Source organism: Lampetra planeri, chromosome 69 (assembly GCF_965212315.1).
Source record: "Lampetra planeri chromosome 69, kcLamPlan1.2.h2, whole genome shotgun sequence".
Lineage (NCBI taxonomy): Eukaryota > Metazoa > Chordata > Hyperoartia > Petromyzontiformes > Petromyzontidae > Lampetra > Lampetra planeri.
Genome location: NC_136174.1, coordinates 1650664 through 1663813, shown reverse-complemented (window position 1 = coordinate 1663813; position 13150 = coordinate 1650664). Strand labels below are relative to the sequence as shown.

General features: G+C 48.2%; 2 protein-coding genes across 2 annotated transcripts in view; one reads left to right on the top strand and one right to left on the bottom strand.

The window, feature by feature from the left end:
* LOC144737446 (E3 ubiquitin/ISG15 ligase TRIM25-like) overlaps positions 1-13150 on the bottom strand; it is a 227628-nt gene that overhangs the window by 193856 nt on the left and 20622 nt on the right. The gene's annotated exons all lie outside the window — the stretch shown is intronic.
* Positions 3579-11478, top strand: LOC144737468 (tripartite motif-containing protein 16-like). Its single transcript, XM_078620186.1, has 6 exons — positions 3579-4097; positions 5362-5457; positions 6934-7167; positions 7449-7471; positions 7702-7796; positions 8818-11478. Exons 1-6 carry the CDS (start codon positions 3789-3791, stop codon positions 9366-9368), a joined length of 1308 nt encoding a protein of 435 aa, XP_078476312.1. The 5' UTR covers positions 3579-3788; the 3' UTR covers positions 9369-11478.

Sequence of the window (13150 nt, the reverse complement as noted above, 5' to 3'; positions counted from 1 at the left end):
ACGAACTGTTTTCTGTGAAAAAAACACAACTTGACGTAAGTTAAGTTGCGTCGACACCAGAGCAATCATTTGCATGCAACTTGGCAACTTGGGTGTATGCAACGGAATCGCTTCTACATGGACGTCTCTGCAACATTTTGCTCACAGTGTAACGAGACTACTTTCAAGCATCTCCTTAGAGATTCATAGCAACGTATCGCATCATCACACGCTACACAGTTCTGAATTGTGATAAACAGTTACAATCCACATGCAGGCGAGGAGTCGTAGTAACCGGAACAGGGGGCAGACATGTTAGTCACTGAGATTTGTCTTAAGTTGTGCAACTACTCGCACAGATTTTGGCAAAAGAAACTGCAGGTTACGAGATCGCACAATTTCTAGTGATTTGGTTGCGCAACTCATCTCTAATTTTGATTAAGAAAATGTGAGACAATCAGTTTTGTCATTTTCCAAATTGTATAATTCAATCCGTGTTCATAATCATCAGCATCGTCCTTACCACTGAAACATGTAGGATCAGTAACACGTTACCTTGATGATACAATACCACGGTAGAAGCAGTAAATGCTTATACAGTATGTTTTTAAAGTAAGCGACAGCTGATTGTGGTGTACCTCGAGACATCTGTCACTTCTACCTTACAGTACATCCCCTGCTCAAAGCAGACAAACTTAACTCACGAGTTATGAATGCACGAAACAATAACGCTGGCATGCGCTCACATACAGCAGGATGGATAAGATAAGGAGGTGTCAAGAGGGAAATACTCCACATATTCAAGGGCCTCTCAATCAAAATTGATAGTTGGGGGATGTTTGGCTGTTCTAATCACGGTTCTTATCTTAATGACATTTATATAGCACCTTTACGAAAGCGCTTTACAGCCATTATAAAATTGTATACTGCATGATAAATGAAATGAAGAATTGGGTTATTTTAAGGGCCCGTTGTGATTTCTAGAACGCGGGCTATCCCATGCTTGTGGGACAACGACTTTTCGAATAGAATGCCCTCAGAAATTGACGGAGTAGAAGTGTAAGGGATGCCGTCAGGGCAGCGGTTATTTTTAAATCCTTTATATTAAGTTCGCTTGCTTGCTTACGACCGTGCAAATCTTTCGGTCGTTTTTTAACCCACTTCCCGTGATCCAATCGAGCTGACATTTTCCACACAGACTCGTTGTGCGTGACAATTAATGTTCGTGAAAATTTTCTTCCAAAATTTTACACTTTTTAGGACAAAAATATTATATTTAATTACCAATTGCTTAATGGTGCAATGCAATCATCTGACTCATAGGTGGCAGCCATCTCAAGCCAGAGGACTCTAGCCGCCACGCATATAAAGGATTTATAGTGAAAAACTTTGTTTTTACGGGTTATACTTGTTTATGGATCCTGTTGGAAGGGAGGCGAGTGCAATGTCGCGATTCAGGCATTGGTGAGGGAGTCAGTAGAGATCACCGCTAGGCATACAGATGTTGGTTCCCTTGCGGTACCGGAAGCAGTTGCATTCGGCCGACCCAGATGCGGCGATTCTCCTGAAACCATCCAACAGTGTGACACACGAGCTTACGCTGACTCATTAATCCCCCCCTCACTTTGTGCAAGAGCGCAGAAGTGTGGTCACCACATCTACGCCTCTAAATAAGGAGCGAAACAGTTAGACTGCTCTACAAATCTGGCTGTCGCCTAATGAAGCTAGTTGTAATTACTGGCGAAACGTCATACTCAGATTGTAGATGTTGTGGCTTGGCTCTCCAACACACAGGTGTGCTGGACTAGTGACGAATTGGCATGTTCTGTTGACGTGACAACACTTACTAGTTGCCTGTGTCGGGTGGTGGCGGGTTTTAACTACACATTTATATATCTACGCGATCTTAACACAAGTACTGTGTGGGTAATGAAGACATTATTCCTTCCAAAAGTATTTGTTTGGTGATTGAACATCTTAACACAACTGTTTTATTGCCAGAAAGGGTAACACTTATTCTTATATTTTAATACTGGCAAGGGAGGTCCCATGAGGTGTTAAGATGTTCATACACAAAATGGATGCCTTTTGCAACGAATAAAGTCTGCATTAACTACACAAACTTATTTGGTGTTTGAACATCTGAAAACAACTCCTGTTTTATTGCCAGAAAGGGTAAAACTTATCGTTATTATTTTTTCACACTTTGATACCGGCAAAAAAGGTCCTATTTTTTTTTAAAGCGCTGATGTTGATGTGTTACGGCCAGACTACCCCTGGGGCGCCTGCTTCCCGCCCACGTGAGCGTTTAACGGTGCCGGGTTCAGCAAAGGGCCTCGCCCGGTGGTTTGTGACTCCACAAACTGGACCCTGAGCCACAGCCACGTAACCGAGTTAAACACGGCAACTCCCACCGGTGTCTCACAGCTCGACAACTGCATCGCGACTTTCAGACAGGAACACATTATTTGCATTAAGTAGTTTAAAGTGTTAAACTTAAAACAAAGAAAGTGAAGCCGGAAGACGAAGATAACAACAACAATGGCGTGGAGTAGAGCGGCAGGGAGCAACGAGTTTACTAGCAGTGTTCTCCTGACAGTTCAGCTGAGACGAGTTGAGGTGAGGTGAGGTGAGTTGAGGTGAGGTGAGTTTAGGTGAGGTGAGTTGTGATGAGGTGAATGAGGATGAGTATTTGAGACGAGGTGATCCGAGTCTTCTTTTATAAGCCACCTCTCGAGTGGAGACGTCTGTACTCGCTCACACGTCAACACATTCCAGGGCACGCCTCGTGATACGCAACTCAAACTGAAAGACTTCCTGCTTCCTTGTTTCCCATTTACATGGCTTGTTCCTTGTTTAGCGTCTCAGACACAGCCAGAGACTGCCTGAGATACAGACAGCGACTGCCTGAGCTACAGACAGAGACTGCCTGAGCTACAGACAGAGACTGCCTGAGCTACAGTCAGAGACTGCCTGAGCTACAGACAGAGACTGCCTGAGCTACAGACAGAGACTGCCTGAGCTACAGTCAGAGACTGCCTGAGCTACAGACAGAGACTGCCTGAGCTACAGTCAGAGACTGCCTGAGCTACAGACAGAGACTGCCTGAGCTACAGTCAGAGACTGCCTGAGCTACAGTCAGAGACTGCCTGAGCTACAGTCAGAGACTGCCTGAGCTACAGACAGAGACTACCTGAGCTACAGACAGAGACTGCCTGAGCTACAGTCAGAGACTGCCTGAGCTACAGTCAGAGACTGCCTGAGCTACAGACAGAGACTGCCTGAGCTACAGTCAGAGACTGCCTGAGCTACAGTCAGAGACTGCCTGAGCTACAGTCAGAGACTGCCTGAGCAACAGACAGAGACTGCCTGAGCTACAGTCAGAGACTGCCTGAGCTACAGTCAGAGACTGCCTGAGCTACAGTCAGAGACTGCCTGAGCTACAGTCAGAGACTGCCTGAGCTACAGACAGAGACTGCCTGAGCTACAGACAGAGACTGCCTGAGCTACAGACAGAGACTGCCTGAGCTACAGTCAGAGACTGCCTGAGCTACAGTCAGAGACTGCCTGAGCTACAGACAGCGACTGCCTGAGGGGAGTTGACCTGCCCCATCTGCCTGGACGCCTTCCGCTGCCCCTGCACGCTCAGCTGCGGCCACTCGTTCTGCCTCAAGTGCGTGGAGGGCGCCTGGGATACAGCGGAGTTCTTCTCCTGCCCGCAGTGCCGAGTGACCTTCCCTCAGAGGCCCAAGCTGAACAAGAGTGTGACGCTCACCAACCTGGTGGATCAGCGTAGTGCCGCAGACAAAATGGCCACCGTGGTCTTGTGTGACTTTTGCAACGATGGCACAACTGCTGCCTCCAACACCTGCCTCAAGTGTGATATATCCTACTGTGCGACTCATGTAAAGCCTCATCAGGAGAACGCGAAGTTAAGTAGCCACATTCTGGTGGATCCAGGTACGAATCCTGAAGAACGCAAATGCAAGACGCACCGAGATGAGATCAAGTTTTACTGCCGACAGGACGAGAGCTTGGTCTGCACAACCTGCACCATCGCAGGAGACCACAAGGGTCACGATGTGGCTACGCTGGATGATGAGCACAAGAAACGGGAGGTGAGACGGTCTGCGTGTGTGAGCGGTAGCCTCTGCTGCGTGAATTCACCTTTTTCCAGTAGAAACTGAACAATAACATCCAACTAAATATCATTCCTTTCTCAGCTGGCCTTTGTTCATTCACATTTTAACAACTTTAATTTAATATAAGAAATAATACAACAGAAAGTTATAATCAATCCTGTTTTTTGGCAAATTTCTAAATGTGCTCTTAGTATATTTTCTAAAAACGAAGGACTTTAATGCGTACAATGTTTTCTCAAAACGACGAAAGTGCATAGACCGTGGTTTCTATACATGAAGTGATTTGTGGTAGAGAGGAGCATTCCCTAAAATGTAAACGAAATGTAAAACGACTGGGACTGCGTGAGTCGCAGTGCTCACCGCTTGGTAGCCTCGTGCCGGTCTGTGCCAGTTTAGCGCCGCACTCTACAGCAGCTACCGGGTCACTGGACTCCCAGTGTTCCAGAAATATTGCGTGATTTTGACAGAACAAGTATTTCGTGATGGTTTTTATATTTTCATCAAGATTCTCTTCACCGAATTTCTCCGACACTCAACAGAGACATGGAAGTCCCTCCTTGTGCCATGTCAAACTAAACTAAAACTATTTTTTATTTTACCAGGTGAAGCGCACAGTGCTATGAATCTCTTTTTCAGAACCAAACCTGGCAACAAATGACAGCTCCAAGAAGTGGCTTATCAAGTCGAAATTCATAGCAGCCAAATACTCTAAACGCACGTTTCTAAATGTAGAGGAAAAACCGGAGGTCCTGGACAAAAATCCATGCGACCATGGGGAGAACTCCACATATACAGGTGTCGGTGGGATCGAAACCACGACTTCCTATATACCAGGCAAGGCAGATTAACATTTCGCGGCGCCTTTTCCACCCACTGCTCAGGTAGCCTCACCCACTGCTCAAGTAGCAGTGGAGCGTGATTGGGTCCACAGGTTTAGGCTGCTGCGCATGCTATCCGAGCCCAGCTATACGTATGCTGAACTTCTTTCGCACGAAACGTAACCAACCGTGCTTATCGGAGGTGCAGGGGAATGAAAACTAAACGCAAAATGCTGCAGGAGGCGTTTGAGCTCCTCGTGAAATCGGTTTCCTGCAGCGCTCGCCCCCCCAACCTCCATTGCTGCACAGGGTCGCAGCAGCCTGGAGATGGAACCGTCACTGTGGAGGGGTTCGCGTGGAGCGGAGGTGAGAGGGGGCGCTCAGAGAGTGAGTGGAGTCTCCCCTGGTGACGTCTCTCACAGAAACAAGTGGGAGAGGAGACGCGGGCGGTGGAGGAGAAGAGGAGGGAGGCGGAGGAGTCCGTGAAGCGGATGGAGGCCGCTCACAGGGACGTGCAGGTACCGCGTCTGGACCGGACCCTGTGACCTCGTAACTCCACTCTGAGTAGGGTTTGTGATAGAAGACAACTCCATTCATTCACGTTGACTTCCATAGGCTCTGAACACATCGTGGGACTAAAGACACAACGGTCAATGCGCATCAATACCCAGACAAGCAAATAAGTGGTTCTCATCTCCAATGAGGAACTGAATCAGTGGTAGAAATTCTACATTCTTAGGATGAGGGACCAATATCCCCGTGTGAACTGCCATTTCATCTTCTGTTATATATGTCTATTCTGGCCAGATGAGGTAGTGCATACCTGTTATCCAGTACATTGGTGGCAGGGTTCACGTAATATATATGTTTACAATATGTATCGCATTGTGCTATGAACCAAAGTCACCGGAAATCAACTCCCTGCGATGGCAAACATCAGTAATGAGTAATATCTGTAAAGCCACAACCGCACAATACACTGAATGCACGCAGTGTGCTTTATACGATGTGCATATTCACGTAACCTATTCACGTAGTACACTCCCATTCAGTATATTGAAATTGGCTATGTGAGCTTTAAAGTTCATTTTAATTTAAAAGGCGTATTCGACAGCACAGAGACACTTCGAGGTACGGTTACCAAATTGCATGTCCAGTTCTCACCGGTGCACCGATCTTATCACTGCCCAGTCACGAAACCCAGCTCTCGTGTCCAGTCCCAGCTGGGCTTGTTTTGTGGTAGTAATACAGCTTGGAGGCGTTGCTGATCAGGCATCTTCAATTATGACCTTTTGCTTTGTCACTCTGCTCGCATTACACACACCTTGCGCAACTCTTCAAAAATATGGGGTTCATATTTAATTATTATTATTAAAATTCCTTATTTTTCTCATATTTGTCATGTACTGTTTGCGATTGAGTCCTGTGTAATTTGCAAGGTTATGATAGATGACAATTGCATTGTTTATTGGCTACTGAGGCTGGGATGCACAGGAGGGGTTCATCCTCCATCAGATCATCGGGGTTACAGGTCATAACGTCTCCCATAGTGTGGGTTGCATGGCCACAGTGGCAATACTGTGGATTTATGTTAATGCATCTCTATGGGTCTCGATGGGTCTCTATGTATCTATGAGTGTCTCCATGGGTTTAGTATTCAGCCCATAGTTTGGGTTGTAAGACCACAGTCACACTGCCCTATATTGACTCAAATGGGTCTATATGCATCTCTATTTGTCTTCATGTGTCTGTATTTCTCTATGGGTCTCTACATCTGAGTCTCTATGTATATCTATGGATCGCAAGGTATATCTACGTGTTTTTATAGGTTTACTTTATTGCCCATAGTTTGCGTTGTGTGGGCACATTCGCTTGTACATTTATGATTCAGGAAAGAGTGGTGTAAACGCCACCTCCCTAAGACATAGATCAACCATTGCGAGATTAACTCCTTCGTGAATTATTTAATAAAAATAAATCACACGCCCTGGCAGGGATCGATGACCGGGGTGAGGCAGCGAATCAATGGCGAGTTCGCCCACATGAGAGCAGCTCTGGACGAGGAAGAGAAGGCGGCTCTGGCTCGTGCATCCAAGAAGGAGCGCGAGCTGCTGACCCAGATCGAGAAGAACATCGCTCACTACCAGCGCGAGATTGGCGAGCTCCAGGCAGCAGCCGCTCGTCTGGAGGGCCTAGCACAGGAGAGGGACTCGCTCGCGTTCCTGCAGGTGAGCGATGAGTCTCCAGTGTCGCTATTTGTACAGAGCTCTTGGCAGCGTCAGAGTTGAGGCTCCTGAATGAGGTTTTCACATCGACTGCGCTTTGTCACGCACGGCCTGAGCTTCTGCCCGATCCTTACATTGTAAGTCAGTGTTGGTGCTCATGAGGTCATAAGCCAAGACTTTGTGGTGTATATTCCACCTGCGGTGTTGCAGTGGGAAATCCACTGATCCCATGGGAATGGAGGCAGAGTCACAGTCATGCACCTCTCTCTTTCTCTCTCCCATAGGGGCACCTGGAGGAGACGTGCAGGTAAAAGATCACTATCACTCACGACTCGACACACGACAACATGGGACTGAGTGCGAGGCACGGGCAGTGAGACACTGGCTGTGTGTGGGGATGCTGTGTGTGTGATGATGCTGTGTGGTTATGCTGTGAATGATTGTGATGTGAGTCGTAATGCTTTGTGTGATGATTGTGTATGTGATGGAGCTGTGATGATCCTGTGAGTGATGGCTGTGTCTTATCTGCTTTCACAGGATAGGGCGGGCTACAGCAGATTCACCCTCAGCTCCCAGCCAAGAGGACATTACCTCGCTTAAAGGCACCGAGGGAACTGTGACCAAACTCCTGTGTGAGTTCTTCAGTGTGAACCATGGGTGATGGGGCCATCTTCACGATAAATGATCACCATGTGTGTGTGCACGAGGTCGACTCAGCTTGAAATGCTTACTTAGTTTTGTGTGTAAAATCACCACTAGAGAGACAAAGGTGGCCAGGCGTGGTGCTGGCCACCCACCTCCTCGTGTGCCTTGCCGGTATTCATAGACACTCGCTAGCAGCACTTGCCCCAATCGTCTGTTGAGGCTACACAGAGGATCTTTGTTTTTGTTCACAGCCCATTCCAGGACCCTACTGAACACAGCCACGAGACTCAGTGTGGTGTTCTTGGGTAAATAATCAGCATTAAGAATCAGGGGTAATTGTGATGTTGAGATGCAGTTTGTGCCTGTGAATGTATATGCATGTGTGTGTGGGGGGGGAGCGGTGGTTTAGTGGTTAGCACACTGCACTACGAACCCAGTTACCTGGGTTTGATTACCCGCCATAGCTAACATCAGTGGCAGGTGATAGCTTATCAAGTCCTGGGTCTCTACTAGGCAGTTTCAACCTCAAATGAGTTCCTGATGCTGGTAATGGTCATAATGATGGTGATAGTCGTCATGATGATGGTGGTGGTAATGATGCTGTTAGTGATAATGTGAGTGATGGGAATGGTGATGGTGTTGGTCGTGGTGATAATAAAGAAGGTGACATTGGTGATAATATAGGTGGTGATGGTTGTGATGGTTTTGCTGATGGTAGTAGTGATAATATTGGTTATGGTGATCATGGTAGTGATGGTGATGATGATTTTGATGGTCGTTGTGATGGTTATGATGCTGGTCGTGTTGGTGATAGTGATGAAGATGGTGATGGGGATAGTGGTGATGGTAATGGTGATGTTGCTTATTGCGATAGTGATGTTGATGATGGTGGTAATGGTGATGTTTGTGATGCTATTGTTGATGGTGAACATGATGGTTGGTGATGTTGATGGTGGTGATGGTAAATGATGGTGTTCTGTAGTGATGTTGCGATCGCTGTTGTCACAGATGGACGCTCACCGACTCTGGACACAAACTCAGCTTATAACTACCTCCAGATCTCCTCGGATCTCAGGACGATGACAGCAGTCCATGCCTCCCAGGGTCGCCCCGATCACCCACACCGCTTTGATGACTATCCACAAGCCCTGTGCTGTGAGAGCTTCTCGTCAGGCCACCACTACTGGGAGGTGGACGTGGGGGACGCGCGGCGGTGTCGGGTTGGAGTCGCGTACGGGACGATCCCACGGAAAGGGACTGGTGATGCACAGCAGCTGGGAGGGAACGACGCATCCTGGTGTTTAGAGAGAAGTGGCGACAACTTCTTAGTGGTTCATGGTGGAGTGAAGACTGCACTGTCGGTGAGGGGGGCCCTCTCCCCCCGCAGAATCGGGCTTCACCTGCACTGGGAGGGGGGGCTCCTGGCGTTTTACCGCGCCGACTCCATGGAGGTGATCCACGAGGTTCGGCAGAGATTCTCGCAGCCTCTCTACCCTGGGATGTGGGTGAATAATTATAATCAACCATTGAAGATCGTGGATCTGAGTCGTGCATCCTGAGGATGAGGAGAGACAGAAACCCAAGAAACGGTCGAGAGGGGGGATGGTGAGGAGAGGGTGAAGTGAGAGTGAGGGAAAGGTGGAACGGAGGGTGAGGTTAGGTTCAAGTTCATTTATTATGCGTAGCCCTGTGAGCCATTCGGCTCTTGAATCGGGTGCAACCGCAACAAACAAAAAACCAAAAAAATGAACAAAAACATCTTAAAGTGACTATATTTGACTGAGTACAAACAGAAATACAAGAAAAGATAGCAAAATATTGCAGAAAAAAATCACCGTACACCAACGCTGTGTGCAAAAATCCCAGTGGGATGCAAGTCAAACAACCAACAACAACGACAAGACAACTTAGATTAAGGCCATCAGTCTTACTCTGTACTACAACAAACAAACATGGTGAGGGTGAGGGGAGGATGAGGTGAAAATTGAGGGAAGGGAGAGGTGAGCATGGAGGGGTAGGGTGAGGGGGGAGAGTGAGGTTCAGGTTGGCGGACATGAGAGGTGTCGCCGGTGCAGTTCAAATCGCAGGTTCGTGTGGCCGCTCCTTTGCCTGCAGTGAGTGCTCACGTCACCAAGCCTCCTCATCCCTGCGATTCACCATCAGCACCATCGTCACCATCACCAACATCATCATCACCCCATCATCATCACTATCAACAACAACAACCGCCATTCGCCACTAAGTGGCGGTGACGTCACCACGACGCTTGTGCCAGGCCATGTGCACCTTGAAGCTACCACGTGAAGTGTCGAACGCCCGTTGGCAGGAGGTCACGGCGCAGACCCAGATGCCACAGGTCGACTGACTGAGATGACTGGCTGATGCACCACATGTGCCCGCTACTGTGCCAACTTGTTGTGCTTTAGCCACCCGGCGCTCCGCTTGTTGTTGTGAGCGTCACTCCTCCGCCCTCCGTTGTTGTTGGAGGGCGACTGCCTCCAACTGCCCAGTAGCGTCCTTCACGAGCCTCCTCCACAGAGGCCGATCTTGACACAGCTGGTTCCAGTCATTGGCAAGTCCACTCAGTTCCACATCCTCCTGTACCACATCACTCCATCTCTTCTCTAGCCCGTGCCGCACCCATTTAGCCCCATCGATTCGGCCGAACAAAAGCTGTTTAAGCATGCGGTGGCTGGGCATGCGGGCTACATGACCCAGCCAACGCAGCCTTGCCTGCCGGAGAAGCTCAACGATGGGGCCTTGTCCAGATCTTTCAAGGATTTGTGAGCTCACACAATCCAGCCTGGTTAAACCCAGGATGGATCGTAGGCAGGCCAGCCTAAATGTTTCCAACCGGCGAAGATGCTCCATCAGGGGGGTCCACGTTTCGCAAGCATAGAGAAGGGAGGGAATGACTGTGGCCGAGAAGACCTGAAGCTTCATGCGGAGCGAGAGACGCCACCTTCGTTGGTCGTAATATGCATCATCAGGGAAATTTGAGCATGAGGAAGACGACGTTTTGCCACCCAAATGGTGTGCAATGTACTGCTTGTCTATGAAAAGACGCCGCATCTCATGATGCGTATGACGACAAAAAATCCGCAGACTACCTGCTGGATCTCCTCTCTGTTTCAAAGAACAAATTTGACCTAAGGTCTTCGCTCATTTACCAGCTTCACATTCCCTATTGCCGTACAAATACTGGAGCAAGGGCCTTTGCTATTAAAGCCCCAGGGTCTGGAATGCTATTGCCAATAAACTGCAACTTGAATCACTACCTATGAGATCTTCACTCAAAACTTCTCTAGAGGAGTTGTACAACCCTAGCTGCCACTGCAATTCAGTGGCCTGAAATCAAATGTATCGCTCCGGATGACCGCTGCAAAGTAACATCTTGTGTTTTGATTATAGTGTGCTAATCTTTAAAGATACATTGAAAATTTTTGATATTCCTACTGATACTCCTGCTGTTATGCAGTGATTCATGCAGCCAGCTATGGTTGCAAAGTTTGCTCGTACATGTTATGTGTATCGTTTATTTTAAATTGGAATCACAGTTCCTATGATCACTGTTACATTGTTTTTGTAGCTATATTTTGGTGATTTCGAAAAGGTTCTGGATTAGCCATATTTGTTTGTTGTAGTAAAGAGTTATACTGATAATCTAAATCGTCTTATGGTTGTTATTGTTTGACTTGCATCCCATCGGGATTTTTTCACACAGCATTGATATACGGTGCTTTATCTGGAAGACTATGCTGTTTTTTCCTGGATTTTTCTATTGCACGTAGTCACTTTCAGATGTTTCTTGTTCATGTTTTTATTTGTTGCGGTTGCATCCGATTCAAGAGCCGAATGGCTCGCAGGGCTATACCTAATCAATGAACTGAACTGAAGTTAGCTCCCACACAGCGTTATGCAACCAATGAAAAGATAATGCCGCTCGACTGATTCGGAGACCTCTGATGTTAAACCGGAGCCAGTCATGAGCACACTGCCGAGGTATATGAAACTCTACACTCTCTCCACAACTGCCCCATCACCAATTGGGAGTTGTGGGGGTGGAGTGTCCGATGGTACAAAATACTTAGTTTTGGTGGGGCTGATGGTAAGGCCCCAACTCCCGGTGGCAAGTTCCAGTTTCAGCAGCAGCGCCTCCAACTCTTCCTCTGATTGAGCAGCATTCACCAGATCATCGGTATACGTAACATGGTTGAGTAATAGGGAGTCATCCCTTGACCACACCCGGGCATCGATCAGCCTCCCATTATATCTGGACCAGATGGAAATTCCTCCGGTACAGCTATTGAAGGCTTCACGAACTACGTGGTCAAAATAGATGTTAAATAATGTGGGAGCAAAAGGACATCCCTGTCGCATCCCAAGGTGTACAGGAAAAGGCTCTGACTCCCGGCCACGTAGTTTTCCCGGGCCCGCTCACCATCATGAAGGTCCTTAATGATCGTGAGCAGAAGGTCAGGGACTCCGAAAGCACGAAGAACAACCCAGAGCCCAGGCCTACTGATGGTTTCATAGGCCTTGACCAGGTCAATAAAGCAGAGTTGTAGGTCTTGTTGGAATTCCCTACACCTCTGCTGTAGCAGACGGACAGAAAATATGGCATGTGCAGGACCGCCCTTTCCTGAAACGGCATTAGGGCTCCACAAACCTCTCCTGCCTAGAAAGCCGCGTGCCTAACATGGCGATTTTGACTAATCCTTGCCAGGACTTTTCCCGGCACACTAAGTAGTGAGATGCCCCTGTAGTTGTTACAGTCTGTGCGGTCCCCCTTAAAGAAGGGGACCACCAGGGTATCCTTCCAATCCTGCGGAACCCGTCCAGTGTTGCAGACTATTGTTATGTCTTGTAGGGCAGTCTGTGCACAAACGCCACCCTCCCTTAGCATTTCGGTTGGGAGATCATCTCTGCCCGGTGCCTGTCCTGGTCTCAGACTCTGGATCGCCTTCAGTACTTCCTCAACAGATGGCACCTCAGCAGGCCACTCGGGCTCCACCGCAAGCCTGACACCGTTGTCGTCAGAGTAGAGGAAGCGATCTGGCGCCTGCTGGCTCCTTTCTACCATAGGAAGGTGTCAAAGGCAGCCTCCTTGTGCTCCTCTGCCCCTTCCCTGCTCCCCACCGGGTGTCCAAGCTGGAAGCGTGGCCGGTTTCTGGGTACCGCTCTCGTTCCCTGCTGGCTGGAGTTCAAGAGCGGAGAGGCCTGGGGTCTTCCTTCATTCACCCTCTAGTCTCTGGTGGTGATAGACACTTTGTTTGCTGCAGGTGTTTCTAAATTTTAATCATCTGCTTTCCCTATGCAGGTGTATTTTCTTTTGCCACTT